Source organism: Aotus nancymaae, unplaced genomic scaffold, assembly GCF_030222135.1.
Source record: "Aotus nancymaae isolate 86718 unplaced genomic scaffold, 86718_ANA_hifiasm-v0.15.2.pri h1tg000006l, whole genome shotgun sequence".
Lineage (NCBI taxonomy): Eukaryota > Metazoa > Chordata > Mammalia > Primates > Aotidae > Aotus > Aotus nancymaae.
Genome location: NW_026988417.1, coordinates 15,335,320 through 15,357,387, shown reverse-complemented (window position 1 = coordinate 15,357,387; position 22,068 = coordinate 15,335,320). Strand labels below are relative to the sequence as shown.

Below are 22,068 nucleotides of genomic sequence, written 5' to 3'. Positions count from 1 at the left end.
AAGAACAAACATTTATCTTGGCAATTGAGGATTCTGAAATGAATATTTAAATTTTTAAATTCTTAATTTGTGTGGGCACATAGTAGGTGTCTATGTTGATCCGGTACAGGAGATACTCTGACACAAGGATGCAATGTATAATAATCACATAGGGTAAATTGGCTATCCATCCCCTCAGCATCTTTTGTGTTACAAACAATCCAATTATACTCTTAGTTATTTTAAAATGTACAGTTAAATTATTTTTGATCATAGTCACCCTGTTGTGCTAGCAAATACTAGATTTTATTCATTCTTTCTAATTTTTGTACCCATTAACCATCCCTACTTACCACCCCCTCCCTGCTCTACTACCCTGCTCAGCCTCCGGTAACTATCATTCTAATCTCCATCTCCACTAGTTCAATTGTTTTCATTTTTACCTCTCACAAATAAGTGAGAACATTAGTTTGCCTTTCTGTGCCTGGCTTATTTCATTTAACATAATGACCTCCATTTCCATTCATGTTACTACAAATGACAGGATCTTATTTATTTTACGGCTAAATAGTACTTCACTGCATATATATATATATATATATATATATATCTATCTCACATTGTCTTTATCCATTCATCTCTTGATGGACACTTAGGTTGCTTCCAAATATTAGATATTGGGAACAGCGCTGCAGCAAACGTGGGAGTGCAGAAATCTCTTCCATAGACTGATTTCCTTTCTTTTGGGTGTGTACCCAGCAGTGGGATTGCTGGATCATGTGGTAGCTTTATTTTTAGTGTTTTGAGGTACCTCCAAACTGTTCTCCATAATGGTTGTACTAATTTACATTCCCACCAACAGTGTACAAGGTTCCCTTTTCACCATGTCTTCACCATCAATTGTTATTGCTTGTCTTTCAGATAAAAGCCATTTTAACTGGAGTGAGATGATATTTCTTTCCTTCTTTCTTTCTTTTTCTTTTTTATTTATTTATTTTTTTGAGACGGAGTCTCACTGTGTCACCCTGGCTGGAGTGCAGTGGTGCGATCTCAGCTCACTGCAACCTCTGCCTCACAGGTTCAAGCGATTCTCCTGCTTCAGCCTCCCAAGTAGCTGGGACTACAGGCGCATGCCACCACACCCGGCTAATTTTTTTTTGTATTTAGTAAAGACAGGGTTTCACCTTGTTAACCAGTATGGTCTTGATCATCTGACCTCGTGATCTGTGATCTGCCCGCCTTGGCTTCCCAAAGTGCTGCGATTACAGGTGTGAGCCACCATGCCCGGCTGAGATGATATTTCACTGTAGTGTTTATTCACATTTCTCTGATGATCAGCACTGCTGAGCACTTTTTCATATGCCTGTTTGCCATTTGTATCACTTCTTTTGAAAAATATCTACTCACATCTTTTTATTATTATTATTATTTAGAAATAGAGACAGGGTTTCACTATGTTGCTGAGGCTGGGCTCAAACTCCTGAGCTCAAGTGATTCATCTGCCCCAGCCTCTCAAAGTGCTGGGATTACAGGCATGAGCCACCACACCCATGCTATTCAGATATTTTGCCCTTTTTTTAATTGGACTATTTGATATTTTTCCTATACAGTGTTTTGAGCTCCTTATATATTGTGGTTATTAATTATTTGTCAGATGTGTATTTTGCAAATATTTTCTCTCATTCTGTGGGTTGTCTTTTCACTTTGTAGACTGCTTCCTTTGCTGTGCAGAAGCTTTTTAACTTGATGTGATCCCATTTGACCATTTTTGCTTTGGTTGTCTATGTTTGTGGGATATTCCTCAAGAAATCTTTGCCTAATACCATCTCCTGCCTGGCTCCTTTAGCAGTCTATCCGTAGCACTTAGGTGGATGGACCTCCCCTTCCTGGAGCAAGTGAGAGAAAGTACCCTGATGCTTTTTGTGCTGCTCTCCTTTTAACAACATGGTTGCTAAAGGTAAGTTACAAAGCCCCATTGGAGTTGGCACATATTAAAAATGATGTCAGAGGGAAACGCACAGATGAAAACTGGCTCTAGCGATAAGACCTTGATTTGAAATGATCACTGAAAAGCAGATTTGGACTCACGAAAGATAAAACTACTCCTCATAGCCCCATCAAAGTGTGACTGAGTTTTCCAACTGCCCCCCAGTTTTCACATTGGAATCCAAGCTCTGAGGCACTGCCCTTGCCTGACTCCACCTTGCTCTTCCCTCCCCTTTGTTCAAGCTGGATTGAAGTTTTCTTCCTCTGCCTTTGAGTTAGTGTGGAATGGGATTGATGACAACTCAAATCATACCTGAAGGTGCTTAAAGTACAAAAGGAATGTTTTCCTGGCTTTTGGTTATTAAATGCCAGCAATGCTATTTTGGTATCCAAGTCCAGAGCAAGGGAAAGAAAGAAAGACAAGAGAAACAGGAAATCGTGAAGTTAAATATTTACAGGACAACTATGGCTTGAATGAAGCTATTTGGTCCCCTCCCCCCAGCCCTTTCTCCTTCCTCTTCTTCCTTCTCTCTCTCTCCTTGACTATCTCGTATATAAATTTCAGTCAACTGAAATGACACAACTCTCTTTTTTTCAAGGTCATAGGCTGCCATGTTTGTTGGTTATACAAACACATAATTTTTTTTAAGCATGGTTGTTTATAGTAGAAATTATGAGGTTAACTGGAATAATTTGCTCATAAACCTATTTTGTTTCAGTCTTCGTGACTCAGAGAAAAATAACAAAAACCATTCCTCAGCCACTAGCCCATGTGGTCACTAAGCAAGGGCAATTGTGCTGATGAGGAGTGTGAGGCCCAAGAAGTTATGTGACTTGCCAGGGGCCATGTTGGCAGCTGACGGAGCCTGAATGAATCTCCTGGCTCTCAGTCCAGTTCTCTTTCTAGAACATCATGTTACTTCATGATTAGGATCTCATGATTCAGGGTCTCATTCTTTTTTATGGCTAAATAGTACTCCATTGTGTATATGTACCACATTTCCTTTATCTATTCATGTACTGATGGACACTTAGGTTGCTTCCAAATCTTGGCTGTTGTGAAGAGTGTTGCAAGAAACATGGGAGTGCAGGTATCTCTCTGATAGACTAATTTCCTTTGTTTTAGGTATATACACAGCAGTGGCATTGCTGGATCATATGGTGCTCCATTTTTAGTTATTTTAAGTAACCTCCAAACTGCTTTCCATAGTGGTTGTACAATTCATTTGGGCATGAAAAATGAGCAGTAATTCAGAAAGGGAGGAGATCTAAGTTTTTGCATCTAACAACTCTGAGTGTGTGTATGGGAATAAACATCTCACCCTCTAGCCTTGGAAGTAACAAATGACATAGGCATTCAGTTGATCTAAATTGCAGGATTGTGGAAACGTGGAATTGAATGGAACAAATCATTAGGTCCTGTCACTGCCTGCATAAGGCTGCTCAGATTAGGTCATAATATTGTGTCTTATGTTTATTATTAATTCACTCACTTATTGAACAACCACAATGGTCCAGGAAGAGATGTTGGGATACGATAAGGAAGTGAGTGAAAACAGTTGAAGCATTCGGTGCCCTACCATAAAGCAGATAGCCACCCATTTTGATCCAATGTGACAGTGGCCTGAAAGGGTTTTATGTTATTTTCTGGTGCATCAGTGATCATGGGCCAGATCTGAGTTCAAATTTAGTGCTTGACTTACTACCTGGGTGTCCTCAGGTTACTGAACCTATTTTAGCCTTTTCTTTAAGATAGAGATAATAATATGATCTCAAACTGCTGTTGTTGCTAAGATTACATAAAATAATTTAAAGCACTAGGTTTAGGCCCAGCACCTCATTCATAGTAAATGCTCATTAAATGTGGGTTTTACTCTCACTACTATTTATTATTATTTTTTGTGAATATGGAGTAGGTATATATATTTATGGGTTACATGAGATATGTTGGTATAGGCATGCAATGTGTAATAAGCACATAAAGGTAAATGGGGTATCTGTCCCTTCAAGCATTTATCTTTCAATTCAGTTATTTTTTTTAGTTATTTTTAAATGTGCAATTAAATTATTTTTAACTCTAGTTATCCTATTGTGCCAGCAAATACTGTATCGTATCCATTCCTTCTATTTTTTGTACTCATTAGCCACCTTTTCTTCCTCCCCACTGCTTCACTACCCCACCCAGCCTCTGTCAACCATCCTTCCATTCTCTGTCTCCATGAATTCAATTGTCTTAATTTTTAGGTCCCACAAGTAAGTGAGAACATGTGAAGTTTGCCTTTCTGTGCCTGGCTTATTTCATTAAACATAAGGACCTCCAGTTTTATCTATGTTATTACAAATGACAGGATTTCATTCTTTTTTATGGCTAAATAGTACTCCATTGTGTATATGTACCACATTTTCTTTATCTATTCATATATTGATGGACACTTAGGTTGCTTCCAAATCTTGGCTGTTGTGAAGAGTGCTGCAACAAATATGGCAGTGTGGGTATCTCTTTGATAGACTGATTTCCTTTGTTTTAGGTATATGCCCAGTAGTGGCATTGCTGGATCATATGGTGCTCCATTTTTAGCTTTTTTTAAGTAACCTCCAAACTGCTCTCCATAGTGGTTGTATTAGTTTACATTCCTACCAACAACGTACAAGGGTTCCCTTTTCACCACATCCTTGCCATCTAAAAGCCACTTTAACTGGGGTGAGATGGTATCTCATTGTAGTTGTGATTTCCATTTCTCTGATGATCAGTGACATTGAGCACCTTTTCATAGGCCTGTTTGCCATTTGTATGTCTTCTTTTGAGAAATGACTGTTCAACTCCTTTGCCCATTTTTAAAATCAGAGCATTAGATTTTTTTTCCTACAGAGTGGTTAGAGCTCCTTATATATTCTAGTTATTAGTTCCTTGCTATATGGGTAGTTTGCAAATATTTTCTCCCTTTCAGTGGTTTGTCTCTTCTTTGTTGATTGCTTCTTTTGCTGTTCAGAAGTTTTTTAATTTGATGTGATCCCATTTGTGACTTTTGCTTTGGTCATCTATGCTTCTGGGATATTCCTCAAGAAATCCTGGCCCAATCCAGTGTCCTTTAGAATTTCCCTGATGTTTTTTGGTGCTAGTTACATAGCTTGAGATTTTAGATTTCAGTCCTTTATCCATTTTGGTTTGATTAAATTATTTTTAACTCTAGTTATTCTGTTGTGCCAGCAAATACTGTATCTGTATCAGTTGTGCCGTCTCCTTTTTCATGTCTGATTTTATTTATTCAAGCCTTGGCAAGAGATATGGGTTTAGTTTTATTCTTCTGCATATGGATATCAGGTTTTCCCAGTACCATTATTGAAGACACTGTCCTTTCTTCTGTTAAAAATGCATTCACTGTACATGTATGGATTTATTTCTGGGTTCTCTGTTTTGTTCCAGTGATCTATATGTCTGTTTTTATGCCAGTAACATGCCATGTTTGGTTACTATAGCCTGTAGTATAATTTTTCAATTTTCTTCATAATTTCTTTATTGACCCACTGGACATTAAGGAGCATATTGTTTCATTTCCATGTGTTTGTATAGTTTCCAAAATCATTCTTGTTACTGAATTCTAGTTTTATTCTATTGTATTTCTAGTTTTATTCCATTCCAGGGAAGATGCTTGATGCTATTTCAGGATTTTTAAAAATGTCTTAAGACCTGTTTTGTGACCTTACATATGGTTTATCCTTGAAAATAATCTATGTGTTGAAGAAAAGAATGTGTATTCTGCAGGCATTGGATGAAATGTTTTGTCAATTTCTATGAGGCTCATTTGTTCTACAGCGCAGATTAAGTCTGATGTTTCTTTGTTGATTTTCTGCCTGGAAGATCTGTCCAATGCTGAAAGTGAGATGTTGAAGTCTCCAGCTGTGATTGTATTGAGAGCTATCACTCTCTTTAGCTCTAGTAATATTTGCCTTCTATGTCTGGATGCTCCAGTGTTTGGTGCATATACATTTACAATTGTTAGATCCTCTTGTTGAATTGATCTTTTTATTGTTATATAATGACCTTTGTCTCTTCTTGCAGTTTTTGTCTTGAAATCTGTTTTGTCTGATGTAAGTATAGCTACTCCTGCTCTTTTTTGGTTTCCATTGGCATGGAATATCTTTTTTTGTTCCTTATTTTCAGTCTATTTGTGTCATTATAGGTTATGTATGTTTATTGCAGGCAATAGACCAATGGGTCTTATTTTTTAATCCATTCACTCATTCTCTGTCTTTTGATTGCAGGATTTAGTCCATTTACATTCAACATTATTATTGATAAGTAAGGACTTGCTCCTGCTCTTTTATTATTTGCTTTCCGATTGTTTGGAGGTCTTCTCTTCCTTCTTTCCTTTCTTCCTTTTAGCAAAGATAATTTTCTCTGGTGGTATGACTTAATTTCTTGCTTTTTATTTTTGTATATTCATTGTGTTTCTTTGATTTGAAGTTCTCATGAGGCTTGCAAATGCTATCTTATAACCCACTATTTTATGCTAGCAATTATGTAACAGTGATTACATAAACAAGCAAAAAGAAAACTAATAAGAACTCTATACCTTAACTTCCTCCCCTTCCTTCTAAACACTTTGTTTCTCTTTATATCTTATTGTACTGTCTATGTCTTGACAAGTTGTAATTATTGCTTTTGGTTGGTTCATCATTTAGTCTTTCTACTTAAAATAAGAGTAGTTTACACACCACAGTTACCATGTTATAACATTCTGTGTTTTTCTGTGTACTTACTATTACCAGGCAGTTTTTTATCTTCAGATGATTTCTTATTGCTCATTAATATCTTTTTCTTTCAGATTGAAGAACTCCTTGTAGCATTTCTTGTAGGACAGGTCTGGTGTTGATGAAATCCGTCAGCTTTTGTTTGTCTGAGAAAGACTTTATTTCTTCTTCATGTTTGAAGAATATTTTTGCTGTATTTATTATTCTAGGGTAAAAGTTTTTTCCCTTCAGCCGCTTAAATATATTAGGCCACTGTCTCCTGGCCTGTCAGGTTTCCTCTGAATAGTATGCTGCCAGATGTATTGTAGCTCCAATGTATGTTATTTGTTTCTTTTCTTTTGCTGCTGTTAGGATCCTTTATCCTAGATCTGTGGGAATTTGATTATTGCATGACTTGAAGTAATCTTCTTTGAGTTTATCTGCTAGGTGTTCTATCCAATTCTTATATTTGGATATTGATACCTTTTTTATATAAGTTTGGGTGGTTCTCTGAAATTATCCCCTTGAATAATCTTTCTACCCCTATCTCTTTCTTGGCCTTGTCTTTAAGGCCAGTAACTCTTAGATTTGCTTTTTAGGTAATTTTCTAGATCGTGTAGGCACGCTTCATTGTTTTTTTGTTCTTTTTTCTTTGTCTCCTCTGACTGCGTGTTTTCAAATAGCTTATCTTTAAGTTCACTCTTTCTTCTCTTTGATCAATTCTGCTATTAAAAGACTCTGATACATTCTTCAGTATGTCAGTTGCATTTTTAAACTTCAGAATTTCTGCTTGATTTCTTAAATTATTTAAATGTCTTTGTTATATTTATCTGATAGAATTCTGAATTCCTTCTCTGTGTTATCTTAATTTTCTCTGAGTTTCTTCAAGACAGCTGTTTTGAATTCTCTGTGTGAAAAGTCATGTATCTCTATTTCTCCAGGGTTGTTTCCTGGGCCCTTGTTTAGTTTGGTGAGGTCATGTTTTCCTGGATGGCCTGGATGATTTTGGTTATTCACTGGTGTCTGGGCATTGAAGAATACCCCAAGAGCCTGCTTAGTACTCTGCATCCCTGTGGCTGAGCTGGTACCTAAGGGGAAGGAAAACATCCCCTTTACTTTTCCCTCTGCTTCTATCAACCAGAAGGAGTCTCTCACAGTAGCCACCACAACTGGGAATGTGCTCGGTCTCACCTGAAACCAGCAGATCTCAGAGTCTCACCCAAGAACCACAGTGTACTACCTGGGTTTTGCTGCTGGTTATTCAGAACCCAAGGGCTCTTTGGCCAACAGGTGATGGGTCCTGTCTAGACTGCGTCTTTCCCTTCAAGGTAGCAGCTTCCCTTCTGACCCAGGATGTGTCTAGAAATGTTATCCACAAGTGAGGGCCTGGGATGGGGGCCTGATGACTCTGACTGATGCCTTATCCTACTGTGGCTAAACTGGTATCCAAGACAACAAAGTATTCTTTAGCCCCTCTTCTCTTCAAGCAGAGGAAATGGGTCTCTTCATGCTGTTTTTAATCACTTCATCCAATAGCATTGGGACTGATGCACACACTAAGGATCTAAATAATTTCTTTTTCTTTTTTTAAGTTGCATTAAGATTAGGCAACATAGGGGTCTAATGTGGCTGAGAGTTTTTGAGAGAGGAGAGTTTTTAGTAGGGTAGCTGCATTCCCAGTAGAGAGCTCTGCTAGGGTAAAAGAGCATGAGTGCTAGAAAAGGACATGCAGTGGTGAAAAGCCACTAACTGCACTACCTAAAGTTGGGGCAGGGCTGTCACAAGCACTCCCTTAGCTGCCCTGTCTGGTGGCTCAGTAAGTCACATGCCCCTCAAGTCTACTGGCTCTGGGCTCAGCATTTGGACTTGCTTAGGAGTTGCTGTCCTTGTGGCCTAGACTGCCTTTAAGGTTACTTAGCGCTCCCGAGCACTTTAGCCCGTGGTGGCAAGACTTGCTGAAACTCAAGTTCTGATAACTGGGATGGGCTATTCTCTCTGGCTAGGGCTGGTCTAAATGCTCCCTCTATGGAGAGGCATCGGCTGAGTTCAGCCCAATTTTTGCTTTCTACTATGACAGGGCAGCACTGAATTGAAAGTCTTATAATTACTGCACTCTCCCTTTCTTAAACCACAAGGCTGCTGCTGCTGGAGGATGGAGGACGGGTGGCATTGACAATTCAAAACTCTTTCCTGCCTTCTTCAGTGCCTCTCTCAGCAATATGAAGTTAAAATTAGGTATTGTGGTTACTCACCTGATTTTTGGTTGTACAAAGGTGCTTTTTTTGTGTATAGATAGTTGTTAAATTGTGTTCCTGGCAGGGTGGAGGGGTTAAACCTTCTGTTTGTCCATCTTGCTTCATCTCTCTCTACTGATTTTATTGTAGTTGATATTGTTAGGAATGAAAATGAGCCCTGTGAGTTATAATTGTCTTCATTTTGCAGACCAGGAAATTGAGGCTTACAGAAATATTAAGTAGCCAAAGTCACAGCAATAAAAAAAGGTGGGACCAATCTTTGATGGAAATCAGGGCCCACTCCTGTGAGAACTCACCTTTCTTGCTAGCTCCAGCCTAAGAGTGCAAACTAGGAGCAGGTTTATGGGGCCCCAGGAGATGTTCAACCAGAGGCCTCTGACCTGCAGGGGCTGCAGAGGGGAAATCTGCAGGCCTGATTAGGTTTGTTTTCCACCCATATTAGTTTGTTCTAACATTGCTATAAAGAATTACCTGAGACTGGGTAGTTTATAAAGAAAAGAGGTTTAATTGACTCACCGTTTCAGAGGCTGTACAAGAGGCATGGCAGGGGAGGCCTCAGGAAATGTACAATTATGGTAGAATGTGAAGGGAAAGCAAGCACATCTTCACATGGCATCAGGAGAGACAGAGTGAGCAAAGGGAGAGTGCCACATGTTTTTAAACCAGCAGATATCATGAGAACTCACTCATTATCATGAGAACAGCAAGGGGGAAATCTGCCCTCACAATCCAATCACCTCCCACCTGGTCCCTCTCCCAACATTGAGAATTATAATTCAATATGAGATTTGGGTGGAAGCATAAAGCTAAATCATATCAGCACCTAACCTTGCCATGTCCTTGTGTCAGTTTTGGGAATCTTCTGAACTAACATTTCTTGTCTAGAAACATGCACACTCAAGATCAATTTAACTAGTAAAAACAAAACAAAACAAAGGCTTATTTTCCAGTACCTGTTTTATGTTAGATTCTGGGATAAGTGAAAAAGATACTGACCTATCATTCATTTGTAGCTTATGCATCCATCCTTTCCTCTGTCTATCCATATCGCAAACATGTATTAAACACCTACTGTATGTAAGACACAATCCTGAAGGTGCTTTTCTTCCCTGAGTCTTATTTTGCCTACCAGAGAGTACAGTATTCCCAATTCAAGATAAGAAGTGGTGAATAAAAGTGAGGTGAGGTGCAAATTTTTGAGGACAGTTAGAGGAGGGAGTGATTACTTCTGACAAGTTTCCACCACCCAGCTAAGTAGCAAGGTGAGGACTCTGGGGGTGGGCTGCAACTCACAGAGCGGGAAGACCAATATGCTATGAGAAAAGAACGTTCAGTGGCTTCATGCCATAGCAGACGCTCGTGTGTACACGTGGGAGCGAGAATTGCTTTATGCCGTTTTTCATTCGCCTCAGCCACTAGCATTGGAACTGATGCACACTAAGGATCCAAATGATTTTTTTTTTTAATTGCATTGAGATTATGCAGCAGAAGGGTCTAATGCGTCAGGGATGAGAGAGGAGAGTTTTTAGGAGGGTAGCTGCATTCCAAGTAAGGGACTCTGCTGGGGTAAAAGAGGCATGAGCGCCGCAAGAAGGGCGTGCGGGATTAACCAGGCACCCCTACAGGAAATGGATGCTGTCCAGGTGCTGGTGGTCACCCAGGGACAACGTGGCGAAGCAGCTCAGTCGGTCCAATCAGAGTGCATCCAGGGCTCCGGTTTCGCGATCTTTAAGTGACTGAGTCCGATCCCCACGCGGCACCTGGCCACGCGCTCAGCTCTCCCGCCGCCGTGAGTATGTTTAAGGAATCCTTCCCATTACAGCGGCTCCATACCCAGGTCTCCGCCTGGGACAGAGGAAGCCGCAACAGGTCCCCGCCGCGCCCGGCACCCAGGCCTCACTCTCCGGCCTCCCACCACGTCCGGGGGTCCGGCCGCAGCGCCGCCTGAGCCCCTCCCCGGCAAGCGGGCGGGCCAGCGGGGCGGGCTCTCCGAAAGCCGTCGCGGTGGTCCCCGAAGACGGGTCATAAATAATTCACGAGCCGGGGCCTGGCGAGCTAAAGGAAGGGCGGCGGCAGCGGTGACTAGGGCGGGAGCAGGAGCGGGAGACGGGTGCACGGTGAGTAGCTGCGTCCTTATCCCGGAGCGAGAGAGGCGTCTGCTGTCCAGGCTCGGGGCTGAGCGCACTCCTTCCACTGTACTGGAGGTGTGCCGTGAGGAGTGGACGGGCTTGCTCGGCGCCCCCCTTACCCTGACCATCTGCGCCGCCTCCCTGACCCCGCAGCAGGCGGTGCGGGCCGGGGCAGCGGCTGGGGGCCGGAGGGACTGCGGGGAGCGCGTTGTGGTCCCGGTGCCCGGCCACCCCAAACTTTCTCGGCTGAGTGGAGGCCCGGGCCGGCCTGCTTGGGTCTTCTTTCCACCCACTGGGGCTGGGGGCGCCGGTGGGGGTAGCCGGCGGCTGTGGTTCCGGAGCCGAAGTAGGAGGTGGGTGCACGCACCGGACCTGAGCCCCAGAAACTTCGGACTCGCTCTCGGTGAGAACGGCGTTAGAGGTGAGACTCGCCAGGGGCTTGGGAACGAGTCTTCCGTTAAGGAATCCCTAGGGATGGCCCCGGGGACGTGAGGCGCTGAGCCTCCCCAGTTGAGTGCGGAAAGGGGCCAATACTGTGCAGCCGACCACAGCCGGAGGAGGGATATGGGGGTGCAAAGCGAAGCGGTCTCCCCGCATCCCTGGGGAGCGCCTGCACCCCTGGCTGGAAACACCCTCCCAGCCTCCCGACCCACGGCCCTTTTGCGTGCATGCGCGGGGACCCGCGGCTATCGCTAGATGGAGAACTGTGGTGCTCACATCGCGCTCCTCCAGAACGCGCCGACCCGACAACAAAGAGGAGCGTGGACAGACAAGGAGCTTCACGGCTGTAGAAAGTCGGAGGCTCGGGATCACTTTCCCTGCGAGCCGGCGTCTGGAGGGGCAGGGGGTCCGATCGGAGGGAGGAACTAGCTCCCTCCGATCTTTTCTCTCTGGCGGGATCGCCCCTAATCCGTACCCAGCAGGGGCCGTGACGGGAAACTGGCGCCGACGCGCTAGGGGCAGCCAAGTTTCTCTGGCAACCCCCTCTGCTGCGCGGCGGCGAATTCCTGGAGTCTCCCGGCTTCCCGCGCCCGCCCCGCCGCTCATTCTTTTGTGTTCCGCAGCTAGCCAGAGGCGTCTGCCCAGAAGGGAGCTAGGCCAGGAGGGGTCTCGGCCTCGAGGTGGTTTGGAGGGAAAGGGCAGGGAAGCTGGCGCCCCAGGTTTCCTGCTGCAACAGGTTGCTCCCGAGCCCGCGGTAGGGACTGACCTTTCTGGAGAAAGGTTTGCTGGAGTTCTTGCGGCGGCAGCTGCTCTTTGTTAAGATAAGCAAGTGCATGATCCTAGTTCTTGAGTGCCCCACAAGACTCACATGACACCAACAACTGCGGCGATATGTTAAGTTGAATCATATGAAATTGTCGATTTCTTGGATGGAAGATATGAATATCGTCAACCTCATATGATTCAACTTGTGTGATGTTACTTATTTTTCTTGTGATGTTACTTATTTTTCTTTTCTCGCCTTCGTGTCTGTCAGGATGATCCTAGGAGCCCCGGTGGAGTTGAGATCAGAGTATTGATGCTAGCAGAAGCAGACAGGCCCCAGATAGCCTCCCAGCTGCGTGCCCGGTGCTTTACCTAGTAGATCGCTAGCCAGCCAACCCTGTGCGAAATCCCCCTTTGACAGATGAGCAGAAGAAGGGTTGGAGAATGCAAACAACTGTCATCTTGGCATAGTTAGTGAGGGGGACCCGAGCCCCCTGTTCTATCTTAAGAGCTTGGGCTATTGTCTATTCAGCAGTGCCCTTTTATTTTATTTTTTTAATGTGTTCCATACTTTTTTTCTAAACTTCCTTCTGATTTTTATACGAGACAGTTCTTTGTGTTTTAGTACAGCAAAATAAACAAATGCGTCAAAGGACAAGCTGAAAACTTTAAACCAAGTGTTGATTTGTTGGTACTACTTAAAATATAAAGGAAATAGGTTTTTTAGGGAGCAAAGAGCTATTTCTGAGATTGGTTAAGGGTCAGGATACTTTGTTAAAACAGTGGAAGCTGAGACTGGGGTAATTTTGTCAGATAAAGGACTTATTGGAAGAATGGGCCCTGGGTGACTTAGGGAAGGAGCAGGAAGGCTGGCTAGCCAGGCTTAGGAATCCAAGACACTCCACGGGACCCCTGATGGGTGGATGGCTGTGGCTGCCAGGGCAGGACCCTGGATGTGGCTGCTGGCATTGCTGCCATCATTGCTAGAATGAATTAGACACTGTGCTGCTTCAGGGTGCGCAGGCTGAGGCCCAGAAGAAAGCTTCTGATCGGCCCGGCACGGCTCAGCCCCACCAGGACACAGTTTGGGCACCTCTGCTGGCCTCACAATACAAGGCAGAGGTGCCTCCCACTCAACTCACAAAGGTGGGATCAGAAGTTGGGTAGCCCCCATGTGCCCCCAAAAAGCACCCTAGATGACAAAAATCCATGACAAAGATCCTTTTTAAAAAGAAAGATTCTGAGAGGTTCCATTGAAAGAAGAAAAGAAAGTAATTGATCGCCATATTTGCTTTTAAACCAGTATTGAAATGCAGTTCTCTGGACTCCAGAATCATGTAAGGTCACCCAGGCTGGAGTGCAGTGGTGTAATTATGGCTCACTGCAGGCTCAACCTCCTGGACTCAAGTAAGCCTCCTGCCTCAGCCTCCCAAGTAGTTGGGACTACAGTTGTGCACCACTATGTTCCCTAATTTAAAAAAACTTTTTTTTTTTTTTTGTAGAGACAGGGCCTCACTATGTTGCCCAGGTGGGTAGCAGTCCTTTCCTTGAGTACCAGCTGTGTTCCAGGCCCTGGGGATACAGAAATAAGCCAGGAACCTGCACAGCAGCTGGGATAGATCAATTCAAAGCAACATGAAAAGGGCATTTGGGGAGATTTGGGGAGATTTCACCTTATATCTGTTATTCTGCAGTATGTTTGGGAAGCCTGAAGTGTCCTTGGAAAGCAGCATGAAGTTGCTAGGTGGATACTCCAGGATCAGAGTATTCCAGGAACAGAACTGTTTTCAAACTTCAGTTGTAAAGAATCAGTCCCCAGGACAGCTTGTTAAAGATGCAGATTAATGGGTTTCAACCCAGAAATTAGGTGCATTAGTAACCTGCATTTCAAGTAAATACCCCATTTTATGCTTGAGACAGATGCTGCTCTCAGTGGTTCTCAGACCCAGTGGGGTTTACCAGGTAAGACTCAGAGCTTCTCTTTTTGGCACACCCTATTAAACCTGAGATGAAAAACTTCCTCTTTGACTTGACTTTAATCGGTTTCCAGTGTTTCTTAGTGAGATTTTAATATTTTCTTGAAATGTACTTTAAAACTTCTTAGGGACCTACATTTTGGAGCAAGATGTAGAGAAGTGTGGAAGTACAGCTCTAGTTGCCATCGATCTCAAATGATTGTCTCCCATCTTTGCTGCAGTGAGCAGCTGTGTTTCATCTCACTGGAAATTTCCCTTCCCCTTTTTGTTACCGAGGGAGTTGGAAAGCCTGTTTGCTCGTAGTTCTTCCCTGAGCAGTTTCTCTCTGGGCCGAGGCTTGGTGGCATTACCAGAAAGCGGGCCTTTCTCAGCATCTGAGCCTTTAATCCTTCCAGCTGCTGTGCTAGAGGCTTAGCCCTCTGTCTGTCCTGTAGTAAAAAAAAAAAAAAAAAAAAAAGATAAAGAGTACACGTGGTGTGTGTGTGCTTGCAGTACGTGTTCAAAGGGAGCCCTTTGGAAACACCAGGGGCGTGGTGTCTACTGTGGGTGTGATGAAGGCAGAACCTGATGTGTGGGGCACGAGGTTAGTACTGGCAGCCACTTGGGATCCCAGCAGCCCATGATTTGACAAAGGAAGAGTTTAGGGCCACTATATTGGTAGCTTTGTGCAGGAGTAATTGGAGTGGGACAGGACTTAGAAGATGAGGCAATGGAGGGGATCAGATAGGAATTAACATCTTTGCTCAAATAGCTCATGAAATCTCATCTCTTGTCTGAAGCTTTCTTTGACTTGGAATATTGGTAGTGGGTCCTCTGGCCTCTTGTAAAGTATGTCACTTTCTTTCTCATTCCCCTTCCCTTTCTCACAGTGTGTGTTTTAGGAGCACCCTGTGCTTATCTAGAAAGTTAGTAAGTATGTATCTAGCTCACAAAATGACAGTGGCTTGCTCTTGCCCCAGAACGCTTAATACAGACAGGAAGAGTGGTACATTCCGGATCCTTCCAGGTTCTGTGCTGATTTGCCTAGTCTCATGAAATGGCACAAGGAAATAACATCTTTTGGCTTTGATGCCAGCATCTGCCTTGTGACTCTGGAGCAGGCTGTGTTTGGTTTCCACCCACCTACCTGGATTAGCTGAAGGCCTTGCTCTAAAGCTTTGCAGCCTCCTCTCCGGGGCAGTTCCTGGTGCAGGCAGGTTACCTGCATTGGCGACTCTGCCACTATTTCTTTGCCTTCCAGCGTTGGTGCCATGAGTGAAAGAAGCTGTTCATCAGGCTCTTAGTAAACACTGACCGTGTGCCATGCCTGGTGTTAAGGTCTGGGGATTGAAAGACGAGTAGGACAGGGTCCACCTTGGAGGCACTTTCTGTCCCACTCCCTTCACAGACACTGGAGCGACAGCTGCTTTAGGATTCTTGTGTCTTTCTCCCTCTCCCAAGGGGTAGGTAGGAGTCTCCCTCTGCCCTGCCTTTCATCTGCGAGACCCCTAGTTGTCGAGGTGGTAACTTAGGCTGAAGGTTTCCATCAGGATTACTTGGTGAGCTTATTAGAAAGACAGGTTCCAGTGACACGCATGTGTCTGGCCTCAAACAGTGTGGTCCTTATCTTTGAGGCCATGCCCTTCTAGTTTGGATTGGGGGCAAAGTGGAGAGAGGGGTGTTTGAAATGCGATTAGTGAGCAACTAAGTAGAATAGAAGGCAGAGTAAGGTATATATAAGCGTCAAGGAGAACAGCACACACTTGGAGAAGAAATAAGCATATACTCGATTGTGGGGGCCTCAGTGGCTCTTACTAGAGCCTGAGAGGGAGGGACAGTGTGTTGAGGTCATTGTTAGATCTTGGACTTTCAAGGCAAACTAGTGGGTTTGAATCTTGGCTGCATGGCTACTCACCTGTGACCTTGGGTAAGTCACAGGTGAATTCTCTCTGTATCAGCTTCCTCATCTGCAAAATGAGATAATGCCTTAAACAAGGAGGACCTTGTTTCTATCTGTGAAGCACGAAGGACAGTGCCTGGAATATAGTAAGTGCTCAATAAACGTTAGTTTCCACGATTCCAAGCCTTCTCTACAATACCTGGTATTTCCCGAACCCAAAAAGGGTCTGTGTTTTGAGTGTGGCCCTCCTGAGGAAGGATCTTCTGAGTCATGGCTTTGATGCCAGCGCCTGCCCTGCGGCTCTGGAGCAGGCTGTGTGCTTGGTTTCCACTCACCCATCCGGATTAGGCTGAAGGCCTTGCTCTAAGCTTTGCAGCCTCCTCCCCGGGCAGCTCCAGGTGCAGGCAGGTTACATGCAGTGATGACTCTCCTGCTGTTTCTCTCCCTGCCAGGGATGGTGCCTTGAGTGAATGACCCCCTTGGAGAACATTCTTCTGTATCCCTCACCTGAAGCCAGCCCCAGCCAGAAAACAAAGATTCAGCAGATCCAGTGCTTGCTGCTCCTCTTCTGCTCAGGAACACACTTGTCTTCCCCAAGGCTTCCAGAATCTCTGAGGCAGGAGGCACCCAGTTCTACCTCATGTTTGGAGGATCTTGCTAGCTATGGCCCTCATACTCAGCTCCCTGTTGCTGCTGGGGCTGTGCAGGAACACCTTTTCGGGAGGGCAGCCTTCATCCACAGATGCTCCGAAGGCTTGGAATTATGAATTGCCTGCAACAAATTATGAGACCCAAGACTCCCATAAAGCTGGACCCATTGGCATTCTCTTTGAACTGGTGCAAATCTTTCTCTATGTGGTACAGCCGAGTGATTTCCCAGAAGGTAAGTGCTAATGGCGGGCAAAGATAGGATTTATCCCCAAACACACCCACAATATTGTTTTTTTAATGTCAATGCAATCAATATATGCTATATTCAGTATTTTAGTGATCGCTTTGCACAGAAGCAGAAAGCGTTTAGACAGAAGTTAAGAAGACTTGTACCAGGTTAAATAGGTTGTGAGGAATGTTATCGTAAGAAATGGAAGCAAACGATGTTGCTATGTTGGTCTTCCACGTCTTTACCTTTTGTTTGGTTTTGTTTTGCTTTGTTTGGGTTAGAGCAATGAATTATTTTAAGGGACTTAGAGTAAAGTGAAAGAGTAAAAGTAAAAGCAGGGTTAGAGTAGAAAGTAAGAGTAAAGCTAGAGTAAAAGAGTAAAGTTAGGGTAAAAATGCAATTGTGTATCATCAAAGGAGAAAGGAGTCATTATCTGGCATCTGATGGCCACCTCAGTGCTTAAAACTTTAACTCTCTTCCGCCCACCACAATAGGCACATTTTGACATTGCGTAGGATAGGAAAAGCATGTTTACCTGATCAGCTGTTTTCTTCAGCGCTAAGAGCTTGGGTGTGAGGAAGAGGATTGGCCCTTCCCGGAATCGTCGTGCCGCAGTGCTGTTATTCTTCACACACAGCGCTCTTTGCCATTTTCGCCTTCTGAGTGTTTGTTGTTTTCTCCGCTCTTCTGAATTTAGGGGATGTGTTCATAGAAATGGGATCATGAAAATAAAGATAGTCTGTGGGAAATATCTGCTACTAGGGTTTGGCATCTAAATTTTTTATTGACTTAACATTAAGTCTGTCCTAAGCCTGTTCTTTTAGCTACAAAGATTTGAATACAATCATTGATCATAAAATTTGCAGTAATCTTTCTGATCATTTTCTTTAGCTGGTTGACTACTGTTTGTAAGAGGCTACTGGTGTGTGTACGTGCCTGTGTGTGAGAGAGAGGGAAGAAAAGAGAGAATGTATTTAGTGAACCTCATTACTTGTTTATATGATGGAGAGTTTGTAGATTTTCATTAAAATACATTTTCATTGATTTCTTTAACACTTAATTGTCTTAGATTGGGCAATTAAAATAGCTCAAAGTATAGTTGTCAATATTTTGCTAATTTAGATTTCAGTTCACTGAAACAAATCACTTTAAATGCTTATTTTCATTGAAGAGAATTCTGAACTAATGCTATTTACTGTTTCTGTTGCTGTTAAAATACTAACTTTGGAAATCCAAAAGACAGAAGTAGAAAATTAGCTGAGTTCATTTATTAACATTGGATTCAAATTTACTCTTCTAAATAGATACCTCTCGGTTTATTTGGAGACTTATCTGTGTTACTGAATAAAATACCTACTAGTGTTTTTTTTAAACAAATTTATTTTAATTTTTGTGGGTACACAGTAGGTGTATATATTTACCAGGTACAAGAGCTATTTGATACAGACATGTAATACATAACAATCACATCATATAAAATGGGGTATCTGTCCCCTCAAACACTTATTCTTTGTATTACAAACAATCCAATTACTCTTTTAGTTATTTCAAAATGTACAATTACATTATGATTGACTATAGTCATCTGTTGTGCTATCAGATCCTAGGTCTTATTCATTCTTTTAAACTATTTTCCTACTAGTGTTTTTAGTCTTTACTTCTTTGTTTTGTTTTAATACAAAAGGCATAGAATTCAGTCATTGAATATGAATTTACAATGACTTCTTCAAAAAGATTGGAAAGCTTCCCATGTCTCATTCTAAGGCATGTCATGTAATTAGTTAATCTCATAATCTCTCCATATGTTGCTCTATTTTGGTCCCTTTAGATTCGATTGGAAGGTTTCCTCATACTTCTTTTTTTTTAATAAGCAAAAGCAGTATATTTTAAGGTCTTCCTTCCAGTAATCAAGTTAGAAGACGTCTTTTAGCTTACACAACTTCCAATGCATTACAAAGTTTTTAACTGCAACAACATTGTTAGACCGAAGGAGGGAACTGAAGAATTGTAATCCTAATGTAATCTGAGGGTATTAGCCTAGTTTGTCTCTTAATCTTCCTCAATACTTATTCCTTGGAGAAGGAAATTCTCAGGGCACACCAACATTACCCCTTTGGGAGGAAAAATTATTAGGTTGCTTAAATAATATAATATTGTATTTAACAGATAAATCTTGGGGTATTGGTTTTCTTCCATCATCCCATGTGTTTGTTTTCTTTCACCTAGTCACTACCTTCCCTAGTAGTCTCAAAGTGCCCACTGGGTGCTTTGCAATGTAGAGGAGACATATAAGACAATCATTATTTTTCCATTTGGGGCCAGTGTGTTTCACAAGCACCAAATCATAAATAGATGCCCTCATAATCCAATATGCAAAAAACAAACAAAACAGAGAAAGAGAGAGTGAGAGTGTGTGCATGATTGAGTTCTATATATTGTTTATTAGTTGAATACCTTAGTACACTAACCAGACACAAGACTTCAGGACAGGTCCTCTGTGAAGTAATGTCTTCATAGAAGCTGTTCTCTCATAGGCATATCTTTTCATTTGAAGCATGCACCTGCCCAATGGGCTCTTCATGCCTGCTGCCCAGATAGAGCCGATATATTAAGGCAGAGGAATTGCAGTGGAGAAAGAGTTGAATTCAAGCAGAGCTAGCTAATAGGAGATGCTAGTTTATTATTACTCAAATCAGTCTCCCCGAAAATTTGGGGGGGTTAGAAAGTGGGGAGCGCTGATTGGTCAGGTGGAAGATGAAATCATAGGGAATAGAAGCTGTCGTCTTCCTCTGTCAGTTCCTGGGTGGGGGTCACAAGACAGATGAGCCAGTTTATCTATCTAGGTGGCATCAGCTGATGCCTGGAAACACAGGGTCTGCAAAGTATCTCAAGCACTGATTTTAGGCTTTACAACAGTAATGTTATCCCTAGGAGCACACATTAGCTTGTGGCAGACTGAGAAACTCTCATCTCTAGGACTAGTTTTTTCTCCTATAAAACACAGTTGCTTTGTGCGTATTTTTCTTTTACTTTACTATGATGTTTCTAACGTGACCATACGGAAAATAGTAATTTTTGCACGTTAAAAGTGTGCATTGTAAAAGGCTGTCTGATGTGGATGATGAGTAGTGCCACTTTCAATTGTATGTGGCTGTGATGAACTTGGCGTAAGTTCTGACCCAGATCTGAGCTATTCTAATGGAGCAAGCAAGAAAAAAATCTCCACTGTTGTTACTTTTATATAAACTCTCTAAAATTATTCTTTGCCCTGTTTTGTTTTGTTTTTTCTGTTTTTGTTTTTGGAGATGGAGTCTTTTTCTGTTCCCCATACTGAAGTGCAATGGCGTGATCTCGGCTGACTTCAACCTCCGCCTCTGGGGTTCAAGCGATTTCCCTGCCTTAGGCTCCTGAGTGGCTGGGATCACAGGCACACATCACCATACTTGGCTAATTTTTGTATTTTTAGTAGAGATGGGGTTTTGCCATGTTGGCTAGGCTGGTCTCGAACTCCTGACGTCAGGTGATCCGCCTACCTTGGCCTCCCAAAATGCTGGGATTACAGGCTTAAGCCACCATGCCTGGTGTTGGTATGTTTTTAAAATTAGATTTTAAGATGATCGATCTATTTGTAAAAACATTTTAGGTGAATCTGATTTGCTCCTGGGATTTAGCGTGTGTGGGAGTGAAGTTGGGTGAGTTGGTAGAAGTGGGAAAGGTGGAGAGGTAAGCCTTGTTTCTGTGGACTTTGAGAGGCCATCAGGATGTTATAGTCCGTATAAAAGCCCTCTCTGTTGCAGGTAACAGACTCCTATTAGCTGTAAGGACAAAATTATAACAAATTTAGTTTATAGATCTCAATTGGCTATATTTGCAATTCTAGAATTTAACAACACTTTACTCCATAAAATTGAGTAAGTGTTGCAGCGAGTCCAGCAGAGCCAAGCTTACTAGTCAGAGAAAGGGCTGAAGAAAGCAGAAACAAAGAACATAAAGTGAATTGGTCATTTCAAAGTTACTTTCCTTATAAGGCAGGGACATAGAGACAGAGCAAGAGAGAAATAACTGGTTACATCAAGTGACTTCAGGTTAAGGACTGAAAATGGAGGGAGCTTCATTATCATGCCAATAGAAACTGGCCTGTTTGGGAAATAGGCTGATATCTGTCTCTCCTGATTTCTTGGAAGGCCAGATAACAACTCAGTTTCCGTTTAGTGACTTTAGCATGGGTGACTCCATTTTGATTTTTATTCTGCTCTGTTGGGGCCTAGTATAGGAGCTTAGTCCAAAACAGTGGCCTCCTATCATTTTCATTTAATATAGCCAAGGTAATCAAAAACAGGGAGTTTCTCATCAGGACTCCAGTTTGTCTCAGTGCACTAAGTGACATATGAGCCACCACAGAGGGACCAGCCCTCACTCGGATTCTCCCTGCCTCCTATCTTGGCTTCTCTGCGCATCTACACTGTGCCTCCTCCCCTACCCCTCTCCCTCTGGCTGCCTGCACCCCTGCAGTCCTCATGGTGGAGAACCAGCTTGTCAACATCATAGGTTTCAGACCAGGTTCTTGGAGAGTGACTGGGAGTTCTTTCTTTTTTTATCCCAATTCTCAATTCCCAGGAAGGGCCTCTGGCTCACCTGAACCAATCACCAACCATGGGAGCCACTGAGTCACATGGCTGGGGTTATCTGTGTGAGCCTGGCTGCTGTGGGCTCTCACTGTCACCATGGCCTCAGAGGCAGAGAGAAGCAGTGCCCAGGAAAGGGGCGGCTGAGTGGGCAGCCAAATCGACGTGTCTATGCCCATGTCCATGAAGAATCAGACTCCAACATCTGCGTGTCCTTACTTAATTCAGACAAAGCTAGTGTTGTTGCCTTTAGAACGTGTGACTCATGCTGGCAATGGGCCTAGCCACAAATTAGGTCACAGAGGAATGAACTGATATCTATTGATCCTTCCTCCTCCATGTCAGTCACTCTGCTGGGCAGCCTACAGCTGCCATCCCAACAGTCAGAATGGTAAGCACCATTGTGTGCCCGCTTTCAGGGA

At 43.1% G+C, this 22,068-nt stretch overlaps 1 protein-coding gene across 8 annotated transcripts in view; it reads left to right on the top strand.

The window, feature by feature from the left end:
- Positions 1-10,695: 10,695 nt before the first annotated feature.
- PROM1 (prominin 1) overlaps positions 10,696-22,068 on the top strand; it is a 106,512-nt gene continuing 95,139 nt past the window's right edge. For 2 of the 8 annotated variants that reach the window (XM_064365832.1, XM_064365811.1), the window contains exons 1-2: positions 10,696-10,740; positions 16,594-17,024. In XM_064365832.1, the coding sequence (XP_064221902.1) occupies positions 16,805-17,024 (220 nt within the window). In that variant the 5' untranslated portion in view covers positions 10,696-10,740; positions 16,594-16,804. Of the gene's footprint in view, positions 10,741-14,830; positions 14,846-16,196; positions 16,288-16,508; positions 17,025-22,068 lie in introns of those variants that run through there. The other 6 variants (XM_064365831.1, XM_064365841.1, XM_064365843.1 and 3 more) reach the window with 4 other exon arrangements.